The sequence below is a fragment of the Rhipicephalus microplus genome, chromosome 5, assembly GCF_043290135.1.
Source record: "Rhipicephalus microplus isolate Deutch F79 chromosome 5, USDA_Rmic, whole genome shotgun sequence".
Classification (NCBI taxonomy): Eukaryota; Metazoa; Arthropoda; class Arachnida; order Ixodida; family Ixodidae; genus Rhipicephalus; species Rhipicephalus microplus.
Window position 1 is genome coordinate 192,451,176 of NC_134704.1, and position 22,850 is coordinate 192,474,025.

General features: G+C 46.4%; 1 protein-coding gene across 1 annotated transcript in view; it reads left to right on the forward strand.

The window, feature by feature from the left end:
* LOC142817618 (uncharacterized) overlaps positions 1-22,850 on the forward strand; it is a 204,378-nt gene that overhangs the window by 86,099 nt on the left and 95,429 nt on the right. Inside the window, exon 2 of the mRNA XM_075894673.1 lies at positions 15,737-15,830. Coding sequence (XP_075750788.1) covers positions 15,737-15,830 — 94 coding nt within the window. The remainder of the gene's footprint in view (positions 1-15,736; positions 15,831-22,850) is intronic.

Genomic DNA, 22,850 nt, shown 5'->3' on the forward strand with positions numbered 1-22,850 from the left:
CACCACAATGAACAAAATTAGGTTCTGCGAAAGCTTCCGCGCTTGTGATCGCGTTTGGCCATGTACGCTAAGTTGGAGAAGAACGATTTACCCTGCTCTTCGAGAAGCTGTTCTGAGTTGTTAGAAAAGAGATTACGAGCACGATCGGAAAGAGCGGCAGACAGCTGCTTCGGTACGAAGCTTACTGAACGGGCCTTCAATGACTACGTAGCGATTGGTAAGCAAGCACTCTGCTTCTCGGTGGCTTCTCTGACCCACGCCCATTCTCCTGTAAAGTCATCTGGAGACTCCAACGAAGGATGGACAACGTCCATGATTGCCGCTGAGTCTCGAGGTGCTCGACACGTTTTGCTATTCATAAAAACTTCTTGGAGATACAGCTCTAACAACCGCATGTTCTTTTCCGATTCTTGGATTGTTGCAAAAGCAAAGTTTTGCTTACAGTTTATCAGGATGTGCCCTTCTTTTTGCAGTTGTAGCAGATTAGCCGCTTCCGTGATTCAAACTCCCGTGTGGTATCAGTGCGTTCTTTAGGAACCTCGCTCAATTTCTCCGCTTTCGTTTTCCCTTCCCCCACAGTGTTCTTCGTAAGAGACGGGTCCTTCTTGAAATTACGGTGTGGAGTGGGTTTTTGCTGATCAGTTTTCTTTGAAACGCCCTCTTTCCTTTTATCTTGTTCGACAAGCACTACCCTACTATTCAAGTTTCGGCGAGTGTAATACTCCTCAGCTAACTCTGCGGCCTTGTTTGGCTGTTACTCGCCAAGCTAATCCTGCAGCCAAAGCTTGACACCCTCAAGCTAATCCTCAGCCAAAGCTTGACACCCCGATGCAGTGGTAGAATTGTTCAAACGCAATGCATTCTACCACTTTATCGCGATCGTCATAAACACCTTCACCCTTAAGACATTCAATTAAATTGGCTTTAGGATGAAGCGCGAAGTGAACATGTGACTCATTCTCATTTTAGCACACCGAAACCTTTGCCTGAAAGCCTCGGCTGACAAGTTATAACGTATCAAGAGCGCCTCCTTAACATTGTCTTAGCTTTTAAACGCTTCTCGCGACAAGCACGTTATCACGTCGCACACTTCGCCGGGAAGACCTCACAGGTTTTGCAACCAAAGAGACCGCTCTAAAGCATTTCACTCGTGGACGTGTTCAAACTTGACGAGATACTTCGCCATGTCCTCACCTTCTACGAAGGGTTTCAGTTGGTCCTGAATTCTATAACCGCTGACCTAAACTGTCGCAGAAACTACGCTAGTTGCCTGCGAACACTGTAAGATTGCCAATTCTTTTCGTTTCAACTCGAGGTGCTCCTGTCTCTCAGCTTCCTCATGCTCGCGACGTTTGCACCTTTCAGCTTCTTCACGTTCGCGAACTTCTCACATCCCAGCTTCTTCGAGTTCGCGAACTTCTACTTCACGCCTTTAGGCCTCTTCTCGGCCTGCTGTGATACTCGCCCAGGCCTCATCAACTTCCTCAGCCAACACCTCTTCATCCTTCACGATCTCAAGAATCGCTTGCTTACGTTTCGAACCACCAAAGTAAGGCCAAGCTCCTCATGAGTTTCGATGAGCTCCTTCACTTTAAGGTTCTCCATCGTTCACTCTAGCCTCTTGCTGTTGGCCCCTGTTACGAATCTACTTGCCGTACTCACTATAAGCCTACTAGCAAGACGCGCAAGTAATTTTTAACACTGCTGTGCTTACACGCTTCGCAATAACTGGTTTTAAAGCGTTCCGACGTGGCTTGAAACGATCAAAGCTTACTCTAAAGCTTCACACAGACCCTGTCTAAACTACTATAACCTGTGCTAGAGTAGCCTGCTGAACGTAGCGGAAAACATCAGGTGCTCACCACATCAACGTCACTGACGCCGGCCGATCCCGCAGCTGCTGTCTACTGTTACGATCGCGCGACGCCAACACGGTCCCGAAGGCGCCATTGCTCCAAACTCCGCCGCCTAGGTTACCAGCCCTTTAGTAGCGTGTGTTACTCACCTCGCGACTGCTTCTGCGCAAAGCTGATAGACGAGCGGACAAGACAGCGGGGAGGTAGGGCAATATTTATGTACCACATAAATATAGAGGCGTTACATATTCGGCACTGGGGCCGATAGCTTAGGGACTTGAAGAGCCGAGATTTCTTCTATCGCACGCAACGTTGGCTTCTCTCTGACGCATAGGTCAACTTTTGGCAACGCGCCGCTTGGCTTTTTTATAGGCACTGGGTAAATATTTGGCGACACCAACGTCCAACCAGAAGCACCATTGTCCGTGATGTCAGAATATTCCAATAGGGATTCGCTACTGGGTTGCGTCATGATCATCAAATCCAGAACCGCTGCGCGGGGTTGCACCCAAAGATGAGTGATGTTGCCACGCATTGTGTAAGACTCGCCAGACTGAAAGGCGCCCAGGGCTTCATTGGGCTCGTTGCCTGAGGGAGCTCGCTGTGGATTGCGTAAGACAGACTGGCGCCGCCGCTTGATGACGTCGTTGAAATCATCGCGTCAGGCGAGCTCAATCGCTGGCCTTGACACAGATTGCATTTGCACCAGCATTGACGTTCGGTGTGGACTCCTAGGCGTAACAGCGCCGGCTAGTGCGAACGCGCGTTCATCGGCTGTGTTTTCGCTCAGGAACGCGTATAATGTTAGTCTTTCCATCATTGAGTGCATTTGTTCCAGATTACCACGCCAATACTAAGTTTGTGGCGGTGGGTGGTAATTTCCCCATTTTTTGGAACATCTCTCTCCGGTGCTGAGGAATGGTTGTTTGGCGCATCGAGGCCAGGCTCTCGAACGCTACCGTGCACTCGCTGTTTTATGTCTCTTGAAGTGACAGTAGTTCGGGAGGACATCGTACCCAAAGTGTACGCATAACCCGGATGAACCACGTCTTTTTCGAAGCGCGAGTTGCAAAGCCAGCATGAAGTCAGCGTCGGGGCAAGTTCGACACAACGTGGCAGCGGACGTTCTGGGTCCCTCACCCCCGTCGCCGGAGTCGTCGAGAAGCGCCTCGCCGCTGCCTCTAGGCTCCCCACCTACAAAGGGAGCACATCATTCGCCCAGGGGTAGAATTGGCATCAGGAAGATCAGCCAGATTAAGCTGACCGAGGGATCTCGCCATGGCTACTCACCCCACTCTGGCCGAGAAAGAAGAGGGCATCGTTCGCGTTATTGAGGTCAAAAAAAATTTTTGTCGGTAGTACGCCGACGCAGTAAGATGACCGTGCTGACGCGAAAATACAACCTTTACTCGTTGGGTATACCCAAGATGAATTCAAACTGTACATTGCGGCTTCAGAAAACACATGCAAAGAGATAGTGCGGGGCGTCGATCTCGATTTCGACCACAACCAGCTTCGCAAAATCATCCTCCAGCCGAAGAACCCGAAAGCCATCAAAGTGAAACGCAATTATGTCTTGTGCGGCGCCAGCGCGCTTCGCTGTACGCTCTACAGACGCCAGACGGAAATTTGCTACGTCTGTGGCAGGGTAGATCACCCTGCCGACGTGTGCCTCCCCCCGAAGAACATCATTTGCAGGGGATGCGGCACTGCGTCTCCCGCAGAAGACCATGAGTACTCGGCCAATGGTGCCCTGTGTGAGGAATCTCATTTCACAGCGATGAAAGATTGCAAGCAACGCTTCCAAGTGCTATATTTCGTCCACCGCTGATGGAGGCAGCGGAAACGCGCTACAGAAAGACCTGCGACGTCAGTGGCGTGCAGCTGCCAAGGACGTGACTACCTGCATCTCTTTCTATTATAAATTTGTCGAAATAAAATACATCATCAATTCACATGATCGAGTTTGAGCTACACAAAATAGAGAATTGCTAAATCAAAACGGCGAACAATACCCCTGCCAGTTGGGCTCAAAAATGTGGTCTGAAATTATAAACTTTCGCCCTAGCCGAATGTCAGTTGCGCACAATATTTCGAAATTCGCGCCAGTGAAACCAAAACAGGAAGCGCAGGTCAGTTGCTCTCACCAAGCAGCAGGCGCGCTAAGGTCAATTCGGCAACTGGGGCCTGTGGAAGTGTCCGATTTTTACGTTTTTTTCATCTATGACCTGCTTTCCGCAGCAGAACTGGAACGCTTCGAGAGCCACCTGAGCATGTACCTAGGTGATTTACCATAATTCTGGCTCCGGTCATCCAGCTGGCAGATGGTGTAGCGGGCAGCAGAGACAGGTCAGGTTGACGCTACCGACCTTCATCGAGTCGGGCGTTGCAGACACCCGTCTGCCACCTTAATGGCGAACACGCCAGATGGCGTCGAAAGTGTACGAAAGAAAACCAATAGATATGTTAACGTACAAGGACCACTCACTTGAACACAATCTAGCACGACAGTGTCTTCGTCGTCCTCTTTCCCCGGTATACCCTTCATGCACTGGTCACCCCGTTGTTATGATCCACTACATTCGCCACTCCCTCTACCCTGGAGTCTGAGCCAGAAGACAAACGCGCGAATACAGAAAATACGTGGCAAAGAGTTTTAACTGGCTTGCATCGTTAGGGAAAACACGGTTTCTGCTTTTCGTGCCTAGTTAGGGAATAGCTTCCTGGTGGAACGTAACAGGGCCTAGGGCTTCACCACGTGAAATGGGCCGGCATATTTAGGAAAAAACTCTTGGCAATGCTGTGGAACACGCTGGGTGCGTCGAACCAGCACTAGGTCTTCTGATTTGAAAACGGTGTGGTTCTCGTTGCAAGTCGAGTGCAATTTGGCTTGACGACGCGCTATGGCCAGGTGCGCTCTAAAGCGAGCCTTCCGAAGAATTTCAGAAGTACTGGTATTATCCAGACGGTTTTGCGTTGTAGTATTCAAACCAAACAAGCTCTCTTGCGGAAGCCTTGGCGTGCTTCTATAGACAAGCCTTAACAGTGACTCCCGTGTGATTTCTTGGCGTGATGTATTGAGGGCGAAGACAGCTGCCGCAACGTATTTGTCCCAGTTATAGCCGGGACTCACATATGACGACAGTATGTCCTTTAAGGTACGGTTTGTACGTTCCACCAGACCGTTTGTTTGTGTGTGCGGAGGAGTTGCCGCGGCATAATTCTCTGGTTGTTCATAGGTTTCTGAATGCGCGGGACGTGAAAGCCGTGCCACGGTCAGTGATCAGCAAGCATGACATGCCGCGTTGAAAAATGACGCACTCATTGATGATCGTGAGGACGTGCAGACTCGAAGAGTCAGGGGTGGCCCTGACTTCCGTCCACTTTGTGAGATAGTCCGTTGCAACGGTGAAATTGTTGCCACGTGACGTACTCGAAAACAGTCCCATATGAAAAAGTCCCATATTCACAAAAGGTGTTTCCGGAGGAGAAATGGGTTGCATGGGTCTGCTTGTGGATTCGTAGTGGCCTTCCATGCTTGACAGACTGTGCACGTCAAAACGTAGGGGGAAATGTAACTGTGCATGCACAGAACCTCTCTCTGATGCGTGCCAGCGTTTTGTGCAGCCCGAGGTGACCGGCTGTCGGAGTGCCGTGGCACATAAATAGCACCGATTGTCGCATAGCTACCAGCATAATAGATACGCGCGATCCATCCCGATAATTTCAGTAATAATAATTATCTCCCGGATGGCATACGACGCAGAAAGACTTTAACGAAGGTGTTTGGGAGTGTGTTTTCCCCGGATACTCATTGAGTTATATCGAATATTACTCCGTCTTGTAGCAGTGTAGTTTGTAAATCAAGCACTGCAGAGACTGGGGAGATGTCGCTGAAAGATGTCGGGCGGCGAGAGAGGTTGTCAGCGTCTTGATGGCGAGCGCCGCTACGATAGACAATACAAAAAATTGTATGCTTCCAGTTTGAGAGCCCACCCGGCAAACTTATCATTAAGGTCTCTTTTGTATAAAGCCAGCGGACAACTATGTCGGTAAAGACCGTGAAGCATCTAAGAGAAACGTGCGTGCGAAATTTTTTGACTGCCTAATTTTCCGCCAAGCACTCAAGTTCATAGGTGGGGTATCAGCTCTCTGGTTCACTGAGCCGGCGGCTAGCTTAAGCGACTGGCATCTACTGCCCGTCTCGTTAACTTGCAAGAGAACAGCTTCGAGGCTGAAACCACTTGCATCGGTGGTGCTTGAAGGGCAGTCTTAAGGTCGCGGAAGGCAGCTTTTTAGTCGGGTCTCCATTTCCAGCGAACGTCTTTCTGCAGTAGCTCGTTGAGAGGTACCGCGCGAGAAGTGAAGTCAGGGCCAAAGTAAGTTCTTGCTGGTAAAGTTCTTGCTGTTAAAGTTCTTGCATTTATCTGGAAGTTCTTGCAATGAACACAAGTAACAGTGGAAAGACGGTGGAAAAGCTGCGCACTGTGTTTGATACCTATGACATACCTGAAGAAACAGTAATAAACAATGGTTCCCGGTACAGTTTGGACTGCTGTGATATGTTTTTAAAAAATGGAGTCCGCCATGAAAACACGCTTCATTACCATCCTGCTTCGACTGACACTGCTCAGCGTTGTGTGCATAGGTTAAAGTGACATTTTGTAAAACGAGTCTTTGAGGAAAAATAAACTGATGACCGGTGGCCACTTCAGCATCATATCGATTATTTTCTCTTAAGGTACAAAATTTCGTCAACCGAAACAGATGGGGACACCAGCCCATTGTTTCAATCGTGGAAGCTTCAAACACGGCTCAGCCTTGTGCACCCCGAGCTTGAACAACAAATGGAAGAAAAGATAGACAAGAGGATGGATACGCAAAGCCAAACGCGAGGAAAATGGCGAGAGTTAGTGGAAGGACAACCTGTTTTTCTGAATGACTTAGGGACACGTGAGAAAAATATGGCTGGCACCAATCGTGCTCCGGCGCGTGAGTGTTTATGCCTATTCGGTGAGTACGGGAAGCGAGAAGCGATATGTTCACGCCGACTATCTATGGCCTCGCATACTACCAGAGAAGTCAACGCCTGATATTCACTTGACTGAAACCTACGGTGAACTAGACACAGCAGCTTTACTAATACCAACACGGGCCCCTTAAGTGATGGACACGGATGTTGGGGACTTCGCATCAGCGCCTGTGTCAGAAATGATCCAGTGAAACTCCAATCAACAGCAGTCGGGTAATTTGCCATCCAGGCACAACCGCCAGAAACTCGAACAGCTCTTACACAAGGCCAGTCCCGCCTCCATTGCGTCGCATCGATAGAGAGAGGTGACTCCCAGACTACTACGTTTCATAGCGCCCTGTGAACTCTCGCATAAAGAGGAAAGGTTGTGTCAGTGCGCGTGTGCCAGGGCCTGTGTGCGAGTACAGCACAGTGCCGGTGACAGAGCATCCGTTTTATCTGGACTTACTTTATTAGTACTCATTACTATCATGATTACTGCCCGTATGTTCAGTGTTTACACACACAGCCCCTTGAAAACATCCGACTTTGTCTACGGATGTGCCTTAACCCATTTAGCGCCATCGTTTCAAAATGGGTATACCACACGTGATTATTTTCTTAACCTCTAATTGTTCAAGTTTGCAAGCAAAGAGCTAAAATTTTATAACGACACCAGTAAAAGTGTCCGAAGTTTTTTCTGGATGCAAATAATTTACTTTTTGGTTTAGTTTTCGTGTTGTGCGGTGACAAATCCAATGAACTTTTGGTGCAAACCCAGTGCTGCGTCACACCAAACGTCTCTTCAAAAAATTGTATGTTTTTGAACTGCATTCTCTCATTTGTACACACCAGCGTCTTTTCAATTGTGCATAGAATTAGGACACACTAAATAGAGTAGCTGCTTGAATGCATAATGAAAGTATTACAACTAAAGTGCACCTGCTCCCATTTTGGAACGTTGGCGTAACGCGGTCGCTCTGCAATTATGTTTGTGTTGTGTTCAATGCGTTTTCCTTCAGATGCCTCGAGACTGATTTCTTACACTGTAGCAAGCCATGGAAGTTGTTTTCATGGACGATTCTGCAGAAATAGCTGTTGTTGAGCTCCTACCTCTACCAAGTGCGGGTGACATTCTTACAGATGAAGAGAAGAACGACAGTAATATCGCCATTGTCGACACTGTGCCAAATGATGTTGCCTGTGAGATTGAAGACAACACGAATGATGCTAACGAGTGTGAAGCAGCTCAGCGAAAACAAGTGCCTCTGAGCGCAAAAAAACTGTCTAAAGATCCTCGTGCCTAGAAGCATACTACATTGTGTTCGGTTGCAATAAAGGGACTGAGTTTCAAGCAATTCAAATGGCCCATTCAGAGTGTCGATGAGGAGCCCTTTGATCTTTTTGCCCGCCATCTAAACAAGGAAACAAGAAGTTTCATAACCAAAGAATCAAATCCTTATGGCCAGCAACAGAACGATCACAACCTCAGCATAACCGAACGTATTTAAACTTGTCGCCATTCTGTTCTTGAGCGGTTATCACAAGCTTCCATGGTTTGACCTCCATTGTTGTAAAGCTGATGACCTCAGTGTTTCTTTGGTGACAAATACAAGGAATCGCGCAAAGTTGCGGTTGGTAAAAAGATAATTCATGCTTGTGGCAGTCAAAACCTCGAGATGTTTGACAAAACGGCAAACTTTGGCATTTACATAGGCTTCTCAATAGCTCCCTTCAGAAGTTTGGAATTTTGTTGAAGAATGTGAACGCGTACGAGCAATTGGTGCCATAATTTAACAGGCACAGCTGCAAGATGATTATAAGATAAGAGCCCATACGATTTGGTTCGAAGCAATGAGTCCTTTGCTCTTCATCAGGGTACCCTTTTCACATTGATATCTACTGCGGCAAAAACGATGGCAAACTAACTATTTACTAGTTGGAACACGCGTTGTTTTGATCGCTCTAAAATGTGTTGATGTGCCAGCAGACAACGTAGTATTTGTGGACAATTTTTTCAAATCCCATGCCCTACTGCAAGAGCTTAAAAACACAAATCCAGAGCCACTGAAACCGTAAGAGCCGTCAGGATGAAGAAATGCACTCTTTAAGATTCGAAGGAACCAGCCAGTCAATGCAGGAGATTGTTCGATTTGATGTGCAGTGGTGACGTGGTTGCTCTGAAATCAAATACCAGTGTGTGTGCGTTGCCACAAATTTGATGGCCTTCACCCGACCACCACAGTCACTCGATACAGCCGCAAAGAGGGAAAGCGAGCTCTGGTTCCCCAATCGAGACTAATACAGCAATACAACAAACACACGGGTGTTGTCAATTTACTTGATAGGCTCATAAGAAAATACCGTCCTTGTCTGCAGGGAAAAAAGTGGTATTTGCCATTGCTGAGGAACCTCTTTGTAACACTACGTGTTGCAGCCCGGAAGTTGTACACATAATTAGGGAGTCAACCACCACTTGACCAGCATCAGTTCACGAGGCGCATCGTCCAATGTCTTTTGACAAAGAAGCTGGACCCGCGGGAACGACTTGGTCCTTCAGGTGCTCTTCTTTTCTATAGCGAAGAAGGCCACGGCCATCATTTCGTGCCCTTAGAAAAGCAGAGCTAGTGCCGCTAGTGCACCGAAAACACGCGAATGAAGTGCGAGATGTGTGCCATTGCAACCCACATTCATTGTTCACTTCTCTACCACGCAGAAAAATAAGGCACGCGTGGAGGAACACACCTCGTTTCTGACCCGCGAGGACAGAGTAAGCTATTCCAGCATACAGACGCTCGAGCCATTGTTCCCATTGGGAATGATCTGTATATCATAAACTAGTGATACCGATGAAATAAAATTTCTTTTTCTTGTATATTTCCATCCTTTAGCTAAGCTCAAATAGTTTCTGCGTTTAAAAAAAACTTATTCTCACGGACAGTGAACTTCAATTACAATCCAACAAACATCGTGACAGAAAAGAACATGCTAACACAGACCAAAAATTGTTGCAAAAAGATATGTTTACATATGTACACGGAACACAACATACACAGATTCAGAAGAATTGTTACAAAAAGTTATGTCTACATATGCACAATGCATTATAAACGAAGAACACATGAATAAAATGTAAAATCTATATGTCAGATATTTTCATAGTATCTACAAGGTATTTGTGTGAGTACTAAACAAAGAGTAATCTACTTATATCAGGCTGGCCTTAAAACAAACCTTACACTTCTCTCGCAGACGAACACAAAAGGGCAGGACCAGTGTCGAAGGAATACCTCCTCACCCAGAAAGAAAAGTTCCTCCGAAAAAACACATAGTATTTCTTTATACAGTCGCTCCAAAATCGGGAAGCGATCATGGCGGCGACGACCTGCTGCAACAGCCTCATAGTGGTTACGCCAAAGACCGTAGGCACCAGCAACAATGAGAAGGCAGGTGAAGCGGCCTCGAGAACAACGTACAGAAGAAACAAAGTGGTTTACTCTGAGGACACGAAATCCTGTATGCACAGTCCTCTAAAAACACAAGCAACGACGCATTGTCTTAAAACTTGCCGATTTGTTTGCTGTAGGAAAAAATCGGCATGCTCAGACATGTTGATGACTGGGCCGTTCTCTACCTTTCGAGGTGGTCAAGGGTGGGAAGAACGCCCTACCCCAGCCGCCACATGAAGTCCCAGAGGTGGCCAGGTAGAAATGATGCTTTCAGCGTGCTCCAAGACACACGACTAGTGCGGGTGCAGCGTGCCGGTGGAACTAACGGGAGCAACAAAGCGGCTGCTGTGTCAACGCTAGGATTGTCTAACAGATCTAACTCAGGGCAAGTCGACTAGATATGACGAAAAACGCGACAGCTGTTGCATAATACGAAGAAAAAACTACTGATTGTGAGCCCCAATAAAGGTGCACACTCGGCAATAAATACCGAAGGTGAGTGCCAAGGAATAGATATGCCAGAGTTCGTGCGGGGAATGCTCTCCTTGTACGAGGCGAAACAAGCAACGCAGGGCCAATAGCCGGCAACAAATTGATACCTAAGGGAAAGCGAAACCTCCCTGGGAACGCTCCTGTCCTAACGACGCACGAGACGAACCCCGTGCCAGCGGACCAAAAGAAGGAACACAAGGCGGACTGCAATGACCTCACCATGCGTAAAGGCAGCTGTTCCACGTGAAAAAGGTACCAAATGCGACCCCAGAATACAGTGTGCCCAAGCTACCCCCGCTCAAGAAATGGGAAGTCGAAATACGGGGCGTTTTCAATTTTTCGTTTTACTTACAACCGTTACAACCGCCGCAGTGGTTGTATAGAATTCCTAAAATGCGAACAGACGCAGCCGGCTGAAGAAGAGATGAGGAGCTAAGGCTGGAGTTAGAATAGCCGATGAACAAATACCGCAATTAGAGAGCTTTAGCGCGGCACCTGAAATGTCACCATACTGAAAGAATAAACGCAGGCAATGTGAAAGACTTACTTCATCTGAAAGGTACAGGGTTATGTTGTAAGCAAAAGCTGTGACTTTCATGGCACTGCTCCCCGAAAGCCCAAGACCCCGGACATGCGAATCCGCTTCTAAAGCACAAAAATTTGGCTCAAGGTTGAGGATAAATAGAACAGGAGACAATGGGTATCCCTGACGAACCCCACGTGTACTAGAAAAAGCAGCACTCTCCCAACCATCTAGAACCAGTGTGCTTTTTATACCAGAGTAGGTATGTCTAATTAATTCTACAAAAGTACCAGGAAAACCAAGGGCTGTGAGCACTTTAATAATATACGTATGCTCTAGTCCGTCAAATGCTTTCTCTTGGTCAAAAGACACAAGGAGAACACACGCAGATTGCGGCACAGTATAGGCTATGAAATCCCGGATGCTAAAGGACAAGCTGTGCACTTCTCCTCCAGGCATAGATGAAGCCTAGTGATGATTCACCAGGGTGTTCACCAGAGCCTTCAAACGTTGAACGATCACCGTTGCGAATATCTTTTGGTCAACGTTAAGAAGCGTGATTGGTCTCCAATCTTCAAGATTAGCAGAGGGAGCATCACTATTTGGAATAAGCAGAATCCGTCCTTCTCGAAAACTTGATGGAAAGACGCCATCCTCAAAACATTGCTAGATAATTGCGGTTAAGGCAGTACCATGTTCATTCCAAAATGACAAGTAGAATTTAACTGGAAAACCGTGTGGCTGAGGGGCGGTCCCCCGCTTCATAGATTGTAGCGCTGCCTTTACTTCTTCGACTGATGGAGGGACGTGTAGAAAATCAGCAGCTTGTTGAGGAATGCGAGGCGAACCTCTAAGCATAGGCGGTGTTATAACACAGTTTGTCGGCATAGCCGAATATGAAATCTCATCAAAATGCGCCTGAAAGAGAGATCGATTACGCGTAGGCAGTGGTTGTGTAGGTGGTGTCGGCGTGGTCGTAAAACAGGTGATTATGTCTGCCCAGAACACAATTGCCTCGCGTAGCGTGGCACCTCGTGTTGGGCACAAAGGTTGTGCCTACGACGCCATGCAACTGCCGCCAGAGACGAAGCGGCAATCAAAGGCTGAAAGCGTTCACGGAAATCATGTTGCCGAGCTTGCATCAGGGAAGACGGCGTTTCGGCGCCCAAGGCGATGCGTGACTTCGCTGCAGTATCGGACAGCTCCTTAGAAACGCGACGACGAAGTGAACGCCCTTCAACTGAGCAGTGCAAGTGCCACTGCGTTTTAAGCACGTCCCAATCACATAAATTAGACGCAGCGAGTGACACCCATATTGCACAGGACAAACTTGACCGAGAACACACGTCCTGGAGGACGCGAACATCAAGACACCATGGATTTTCTGAAAAAGAAAATGGCATTTTTCGTTCTAAGGGAATCAGTCAATGGTCAGAGATGAACACAGGTGGAGGTGGGATGGGCGGAACACGTAAGTCGGAGACAAACGTCTCTAAAGCGTGTAGCATATAAGCCCGGTCGAGTCTGCTGGAGGGTGGTCCGCGGCGCCATTTCCGAACAAAAGTATTCCCGTGCATGATATTATGCGCATCCAGCGATGAAGAATGCTGGACAAGGCGTCACAGCACACGTGAATTTCAAGCAGATTGACCCCAGCCAGGACCATGTACATCGCATCGCGTATTTAGCACACAGTTAGTCTCCAATTAGAATTACGTGACCACCGTCCAGAAAAAAAACATCCATATTTAAAAAAAACTCATTAGACCGTCCAGTTTGTGTAGGTGCGTAAACACATATTATACTCATTGGAAAAGAAAAGTGAGTAAAATGTAGAGTAATATTTCTACCGACACCTTGATGAACAACTTGGTGGCCTCTCAATAAAGCCCGAATAAATATAATGATGCCTACTCCCGTAAAACGAGTTGTAGTGAAATAAGCATAGCAATCTAAATTAAAGTTTTCTTCAAAGCCCTAACCTCGGATAGTAAAAAGAAATTTGTTTCCTGCAGGCACAAAACTTCACAATCAGCAGTACGGGCCACACTAATCACCTCGGCCTGTTTTACCGGACTGCGACAACTTTTTACGTTGAAGAAGAAAATATTCAATGTGGTAGCCATCGTAAACAATAGAGACAAATTCGGATACTAAACTCACAGTTCTGACAGACGTGGGAGCGGGTGTCCCGCAAGCAGCTCATTCACTTTGTACGACCAGGTGACCCACCGAAAGCGCGGGGATTCTGGGGCCACATTGAAGACCGCAGGGCACTTCGGTCACTGCTGGGGGCCTCCGAGTCGCTGTTGGATATTCGGCTCGCTTGGTGCTGAGGCTCTTGAGCGAAGATGGCACAAATTCGTCTAAACTGTTCCGGCTGACTCTCTAGGAGTGCTTTCAGTGTCTATCTGCAGAGCCGTGTCACTCCTAGTGCTGCTCGAGTCCTCGTTGATTGAAACCTCATTAACTTGGGACAAATTTTCTTCAATAATAGAGGGACTAAAAAAATACTGGGCAGCCATGGGGTGAGCATTAGATATCCCGTCATCATCTGCGACGCGTTCACCGAAAGACGCCTCTTTTGGGGAGAGCTCGACCTGTGGTTCTGTGGGAATCACCACTGGTGGCCGGCCGCTAGAAGTATCATCCGCACTTTGAGGGGCTGCCTGGTTCAGGCTGGCTGGAGACATTGAGTGCGTTTGGTGTGGCGTCTTTTGTGGCGTTGTGATGCGCCCAACTTCGCGATTGCATTTACTTATCTTAGATGTAATCGCGGCGTTGCATTTCATTGAAGATTACTATGAAGTTTTTTATCCTAAGAAAGGCTTTCTCTGAACGCCGAAGAGCGAAAACCTCTCCTACTTTTGAGCTTGAAGAATCTAAAATCGCTCAAATAATGGGCCTAGCGGCACGTTTCTGAAGAAAATGCACCTCGAACGCTCTGGGCGCTGTTACTTGAAGAAAGCGAAGTCGAAAAGAGTGTCTATATGTACACGGCGTCACAACTAGAAATAATAGTAAAACTGCAAAACATGGCAAAGGTGTTAACGAGTTGAGTGGCTTCGTACATGCGGTTAACTCTTCAGGGACTAAATCGTTTGTTATACCATGTGAAGGTCGTCAATATTGCGTTGTAGATAACGGAGAATGTGGCATGAAAGTTTCGGGTGCGTAAGCGTTCTAGGTTAATTTTTAATGCAAAGCAGCTCTTTGAATACAATGTTTAACGCTGTCCTTTCGTACACCCCTCTGCGCATGCTGGCGTATAGTGTCCGCCCTGATAGACACTGTAAAATCTGTTGCTACCCTCCTCCTCTATTATCTGTCGCTCCTTTCCCCTCTATCACTTCGCGAGGCCGCCGAAGACAGCGTCTGCTAGTAAAAAACTGACTATTGGCGCTGCAGAACCGTTCACTAGCTACCTTGTATATGTGGCTACTCCGATCCAGTGGAGAAGCGCGAACGCGCGATCTGGCACTGGATCATGCGTTTTAAAGTCAGACAACGCCGTCTTCACTTGGTTTTCGGTTGAGGAACGCCAGCGTCAACGTCACCGCCAGTGTAAGCGTTAGCGCCCACTGCTTCGCATCTACACATGGTTTACCTTAGCGGGAGGTGGTCCAAGTTTTGATTGCTTAGCCATCTTACGTCAAAGGGCTTGGAAACGTGGTCAGGTGACTCGGAAAAAAACAAGACGAGGGTAAGCGTCGATCTGATTGCAATTTGAATGTTAGAGACTGAATAACTTTCAGTCTGCTAAAGGACTTCCTCTTTAGCCGCTGTTTTCGCTTCACTAATCTCCTAAATCTTCATTTTGCGCAGCTGGCCATTAAATCATGCATTACGATGATGTATTAAAAAGTGTTGTAGTCGCCTTTGAAATCTGGTCTACACAAAAAATAAAGGGTGGGGGGTTGGTTGTACATGTGGGCGCAGTATCCCAGCTATTGATGCCGCCATCTATGCTTCAGCCCGGAACTAATGAATAACGACTAGCGCTACCTATGTTGCGGTTCCATTTATATCTGGAGATTAAAAAGTGGCAATTCAGCTCTCGACTGGGCTGGTCTTCCTTCGTTGCTGCTCCACACTTCACAAAATGGTGTTTTTTTATTGATTAGTAAAGCCCAATGGTGTAAATCACTCTTTATTTGATGTACGGATGTTGCAAAACCTATATTAAACTTTCTAAAAGTGGCTGTACGGGTGTATTTAAATGAATAGCTAATCCTCAAATGTAGTTAGGGCAATTTATTGCAGTTTGTGTTGTGTGCGTTGTGGGTGTCGTTGTGGCAGCATTAAAATAATTTCAAGGTGCTCTTCCACGCTTCAGTAGCTCTGAAAACCAAAGACCATTAACGATTTATTAGTTAAACTGCATCCAATTCTTCTCTTCCAACAGGAAGTGTCACGAAGCCACTCATCTGGGCGGCCTGTTTTGCGGTGATTGCTCTCATCGTTGCTGGTTTAATGTTCTGTTTCTCCCAGTCTCCAAAGTAAGTGTACTTTAATATTATCAATGAGCCTTCAGGTTATTTAGGAAATGAGGTGTGATAATTATTTCGACAGATGCTGCACATTATAGGAATTGATGTATTCAGAATTGGACAAACAGCTGGTAAATTTGCAATGATTACTTTACGACCAGGTGTCGCGAATTGAGGTGGTGGTCCATATCAACATTGACGCTCGAGAACACACCCGCGTTTCATGAAGTAGTCAGGCAACTTCAGATATGTGTATAGATATCGTTTACTGATATCATCGCGATAAAAAGCTAGTTTTCCAGAAACACTCGTTGAGCGTTTTTAATACACCATACTTCAACAAACCGACGTTACCTTCCGCTTGTTTGAGCTTCTGCATGATGCTCTTCAGAGAAAGAATTTTTATGGTGATAATATTGAGGAGATTATATCGCATTATTTCAGGTATCCGCATCGGTGTCATTGATTATGAGCAGAAATATTTGCCCGTAACCGAAAACTCAATAACACCTGCATGTAACAACAATAAAAATATTTCGTTCTGAGGGAAGATTCAACCTAGACCCTCTGCATGAGTGGTAGGTCGTCACAGAGCCACAAGGATTGTTGAAACTGCTTTAGTGAATGAACATATTGTCGAGATTCCGGTGGTTTTTAGAGAGTTGGGGCTAGAAGCACCCCAGCCAGGGAGACGGAATCGAGCCTCGAGTCAAACACGGGTGGCTTCCTGGGCGTGCTAGACTGTCCACAGATGATCGGCGAGATTGGTGCTGAGCAGAGCCGCCTCGCATTGCACCTCGTGGTTGGAGACTGCTATCTGGTGGTTGGGACATGTCTATCTGGTTCATTAGGGACAGCTGCACGATACAAGTACACTGTTATCGCATTTTCTGCAGCGTCACTCTTGCTCCACACGCTTTAAAGTCGTCCAATGTGTAAATGCCTGGGGTACAGAGGCGATGAATCATTGGGTTCGGGTACGTGCGAGTCGGTAATTGTCATCGGTCAACCTCCAGCTTCTTGCCTAGTTTTTTTTCATGAGCTGGTGATTATTTCTGTCTATTCAGTCTGTAGTGTTGGGTGATGTTTCTGAAAGTGGTCTTGCAAACCCCTCCCCTTTCCACTCACGCATCGCTCTCGATGTGTGGGAAATACCGAAACTGCCGGCAGGTGCCACAGCTCGGCGTGCAAAGTCTCCACCTGGTAGGGGTGGTGAAAAGCATTTTTAAATATATTTACAGTGTAAAGTATGGATAAAGCGAATCTGAAGGACCCACCATTCACCAATACTAGGAGGCATCCCTAGTCCGGTATAACTGCAGCTGCCTCGGCGGCTCGGGCTCTAGCAGCGAATGTCTGCTAGGCTTTAAGGTCAAAGCAGCTGAGCAGGACAGCTTCCCAGTCCTCTTTCGTGGGGTGGGGATGGGGTGGGTATGTGGGATTTGACGGGCCTGCCCGTACCCTGTTATTGGTGTCACGAAAATCCTCTGCACAGTGCTGGCACGCATCTGAGAAGGCCGAATCAAAATACTTAGGTACTGCCAGACATTGGTGGAGAGGCGGACAAGCTAGCGCTCATCCACCCTGGTAAGGCCTTTAGAGAAGGGGGGTTAGAAACCGTGAGAGCATCGATGAAGACAGGTGATTTCTCTAAAGGCGATAGAAGGATTGAAATCGGGTTTCAGATTTGGCTCCAGATGATGCGATGCTTGGTGAGTAGGCGCACGGGCGAGGTGTCGGCTGTCTCATTTTCCTCAAGACCCGCATGAGCCGGAGCCCAGATGATGCTACAATGGCCCGATATCCGGTGTATACTCAGGCGTGAAGAAGTTTGAAGGCGCCGTACAGAATATGCCCTTGCTGACTATTGCAGCAGGCACCCCGGAGCCAGTGACAATAACCCGGGACTCTGGGTCTGCGGCTTCCAGTGCAATGGCGATCTCCTTCACAAATATATAGTTTGGGGCACGAAAATTAAGGTATTGAACCCTAATGATCCGGTAGATGATGGCCGCCTTTATCAACCCCAAGATGCGGCCGGCACCATCTATGTAGAAGACACCTGGCTTATCAGTGATAACCATAGGGTTAAGAGATAGCGTCTGCCCGCCAAAGGGGGCAGCCATCATTGACGTCTCTAGTCATGTTGTTTAAAAGGGGTCGCACCTAGAGTGTGAAGCGCCAACTTTTGTGGAAACGGACCCGCTCTTCCACCTGTGTGACGAGGAATATTTGTAAGTGGGCCAGAAGGCGGCTTCTCACTGGTGGTTCGCTCAGGCGTGATTATCGATAAGTACGATGACCTTCTTGTAATGCTCCAAACGTATTGGTTTTCCCCAGATGCAGGAAACGATGATTGGGCGTTGTGGGCAGGTCAAGTTCTCTATTGTACACCTTGCATAGAACTGCATAGAATGCATTCTCACAGGAGTTTTGTTCGCGAAGGTAGCGATCCGAGTATAAAATTCAACCGGTTAAAATCGCATTAGCCAGGCGCAGTGCATTTTTGCATTGTAGTCCCCCTTTTTATTGGATACGCGACAAACCAACCGGCCAACCTTGTCGCCCACCCTATGTATCCTGCGTAGCGTAGTGCTAATCTAGAGCCCTTGGTGAATAAAATGTTTGAGAATGCTGATTTTCGCACGTTTTGGTATTGGTGAACTAAGTAGTGTCAAGAGTCTTTTTGTTGTGAACCATGAGTTTTGGCGAATATGTACGAGTTCTGATTTGCTCGGGGAGCGTTCAAGGCCACAGGGACGAGCATATTCTTCTACAACAGCTGCCACTCGTTGCAGCTTGGTCTCAATCTCTCCAACCAAGCCTTGTGTTGCCCATACGTGGATGTCGTCCGTACGTATCGCGTGCTGCACACAGGTGACCCCTAGCTAACTGGGTAGGGAGCGTCATCGTGGCCAGAATAAATATTAGGGAGGACAGAACAGCAAGCTGGGGGGTCCCTTTTGTGCCTTAATGATATGGACCATGCTCTGTGTCTTGTAGCCGGATATATTATTATTAATTAGTGACGAAGTGATTGATATAACGAAAAGTATTATCCCACAGCCCATTTGGGACAAGTGGGACAGGATGATCTTGTGGGTCACATTGTCGAAAGCATCTCGCAAGTGAAGTGCGAGAACCACTTTATCCATTCTTTCAACATATCAATTCTTTCTTTGTTTGCTAAGTTTTATTGGAATATATTCTCCTCAGAACGAGATGTCTATGTAACAAACATTCCGCACAAATGCTGTCAAAACACGGGTTCAGATCAGGCTGTTCCACTGAAAGTGCTCTGCTTAACCAAAAAAAAAAAAACGTTTTAGCAGTATTGCAGCTAAGAAATTAACTCTGAGAATGTTTTAGATATTTTAAAAGCTTTTGATAAAATAAAACATGCAACCTATTAGACAAATAAATTGTTACTGCATACTAAGAATTCTCCGAAATTTACTTAAAAGTTACTTGACAGATGGACACCAATGCGTGTCAATAAATAGACATTAGTTTCCATTAAGATATTTATTAATATTATAATATTATAATATCATATAATATATATATATAATATATAATAATATATTATTATACTGTTAAGATTGAATTTAGGTGAATTTTGATGATTCAGTCAAGTAAACAATTTACGGGGATAATACCAGTTTCATCGTACCAGAAACTAAGGATAACGAACTAGTACATTCGGCAAATAAAAACTAAGAAATATATGTATATATTTCGGTAGTCAATATCTCACTTCAGTTCAATTGTTCTAAGACAAAAGCACTGCTTTTTACAAAAAAATCTACGCCTTACGATCTCACGTAGTCTCTTACGCTAAATGACTCAAAAGTAGTACTCTCCGCGTGGGCTAAAAGATTGGGTGTCATTTTTCATGAACTGGCGACTTGGGAACACCATACTGAGTACTTAAAATATAAGTTTTACTAAGCCTTAATATATTGCAAAATGGCCGAAGTTGCTACCCATACAACAAAAACTCATGATATATAATGCACTATTTGCTTCACATCTGTGCAATTGTAACCTTGCATGGTCAAACAGCACTAAACAATCAATAGATCATCTAGTCACACTGCAAAAGTAAGCCTTAAGGTCTATTGCTGCTGTACCTTATGTTTAGCATGCGCGTGATCTATTTTTAATTTCGAAATTGTCCGTGTTCACCACTTTCATGAGTGTGAGCTTATCAGTTCTTTTATTCACGAGTTTATTAGGGCAGTACTCATATGAGGAGCATCGCGAACTTGCCAATGAACCAATCATCTCGCTCAACCCGGCACTTTGAACAGCAGAAAGTTCCGCGGCCACCTACAGACGATGGTTTTCAAACATTCTTTTATTGTCTTCCTTCAACAGTAAACAAATATAAAGTACCTGACGACCACATAGGTCATCTATCTAAGAATACAATGTTTCCACTTATTTTATCAGTACCAACGCAGTTTCAGTATTTATTAAAAGTATGTTTCTTATTCATTTTTATCACTTTGCTTTATATATTGCTATTTTTATATTAGAACAAGTGGGAATTCGTGTTATTATTTTCTGCTGCTGTTTTGTTCTGGGAGGTAGGACTAGTCAAGCTGCCTATATGCCATTTTTATCCCACCATGCTTGCTGTTTACACAGGCTTTGTATTTATTTGGGAATAAATTTCACTTCAGTTCATTGCTGGCGTGCTAAAAAAAATCTAGGATGTCCTTGTGAAGTTGCAGCAGAGCATGTTGTGTGGACCGGTGGGGGCGGAAGCCATACATGTTTTCTGCAAAAATGTACTGCTTTTCCAAACACACCAACAACCTGCCAGGGACCACTGTCTCCACCAACTTTCCCACACACTAAGGAAGGAAGATGGGCCAGAGGTTGTCGGTTTACAACTAAGGCCGTTTATTACTAAGGCCGTTTTCCAATCGATGGGCATGGTTGTGCCCCCAAGCCAGATTGTGTTGAAATGAATGTCATGAGATGGATCAGGAAAGGTGGCTAGAAGCTTTACCGTCACCTTGTCCAAGTCCAGTGGTATACCTCACTTTATTTAACCCATAGCCGCTTTCAGGTAATTGAGGTGGAATCGTTGATCCTACTAGGCGTTCTTAGAACCTGCATACGAGTACACCAGACCACGGGTATCTTGGTGTGTGCTAAGATCTTTGTCGCGGAAAGCATCGGCCAGTTTGGATTTGTCTCCGTAAAAGTTTTATATAGCCTTTTAAAGCTGTTTTTTCGTCTCGGTGCGGCTTTGTGTGGGATCAATAAGGGCTCAAAAAAGGCACTACGTACTGCGTCTCAACATTTGCCGAGTTGCCTGGTTGAAACGCTCTAGGCAATTAGAGTCGGTAACCTTGACCACGTACTCAGCCACCTGTCGGGTGATGAACGCGATATGAATTTCCAGTAGCCGATTGTGTTTTTCACGATTCCAGCGGGGGACTAGGCGTTGTCGTGCCTCCCAGAAGTGGAGGAGGTGGTTATTCACCGCCAGAATCTCCTCTGAGAGTTTAAAGTTTAGTCTACTGATATCAAATGTGATAATAAATATCCGGACAACACTGAATCTTTCTGGTCGACTATCGACTGCAGGTGGGCGTAGCTGGCCCTGAACGTAGTCCACTTGGGTAGTTTTGCCTTGGCCTATGGTCTTGTGAGTGGATTCGTACGGATTGTGATGACAATAGTTCAGTGATCGCTACCGAGAAATTGTTGGGTGTTACTCCAATTTGCATGTCAAATATTTTTTGTAAAGGTTAGATTCGGACACGTGTCACGTGTAACGGAGTTTACTATACGTATGGGTTGTGCGAGAACTGTGGGAAGTGCAAAGCCCAATGTGGAAAACTAACATCCAAATTTCTCTTCACGTGCGTACTTCCATAACGTATTGGGAGCCTTAATGTCGCCCAGAATCATGAGAGAATGGGGTTTCACAATCCTTAAAGTGAGGCTAAAAATATCTGCAAAGGTTACCTTCGGTAGCTTTGGGGGGCAGTAAATATTAAATATGTGTACTATGGCTTCTCTTTGCGTACCGAAAGGATTGTCACCCTATATAAGAGAAATTAGCACTAAGATCTACTAGAAGTGAACCTTCATGTATACAGAGACAGATCTGTGCATCCCGCTGGTACACAAAATAGTTGGTGAGAGTGACCCCGTTGCCAAGTTCCTGAAGACACAGCACCGAAGGAATTCGGCAAAAGTAAGGAAAAGGCGTAAATTTGCACACTTGGTGCATGCTTTGAATCCACAGCGATTCCTCTGTACAGTTTGAATAGGGTCGAATTGCGTTGAGAGTGCTTTTTATTCGTGGGAGCGGCCACCATGATCAAGAATAGAGTTGATAGTTTGAAGAGGGGAGGTTTAAAAGCCCGTGGCTACAGGGACAGGAGAGCCCTCTGTTTCGGAGATGCTATTTTTGTCGTAAGAGCTCTGACGCCTGGAGGCTTTGACGTGGTGGCTCGTGAATTATCCGGGCTAGAGAGTTTTGTAGGACGGCTGAGTTGAGCCAGCAGAGTAGTGATGGTGCCTGGGATGGATTCCGTTAGCTGGTTTTGTCGAGTACCGAACTAAGTGTGGTATTATTTTGCATCCCCGATGCGGATATTATGAAGTTAGCTTGAGATTCAAGCACGCTGAATCTCACCTCGACTGCCGCGAGGACGCCCGCAGCCTGGTATGAGGGGTTGCTGTCGCTCTCCATCGCCTCTGCTACGGGTGCAGATAGGTGATTGGAAGAATTTTGGGATGCCTCTGTGACTGCAAGGCGCTTTTGAAAATCAGTGACCTGCTCGCGGAGAGCAGATATTCCTTTGTGTTTGGCAGAGATTGCCACAGGAGGGGACCGGGAAGGATTCGAAGAGAGATGGGTGGAGCTGTCCTGCCCGTGCCGCTCACCTGCGAGGTTTGCTGGACGACGTGCATCCTTGTCTTAGGAACGCTGGTTTCGAGAAGTCCAGGCTGCTTCACTGCAGCGCTGGGGCCTGGCACAGGTGGGCCTAATTTTTTGTG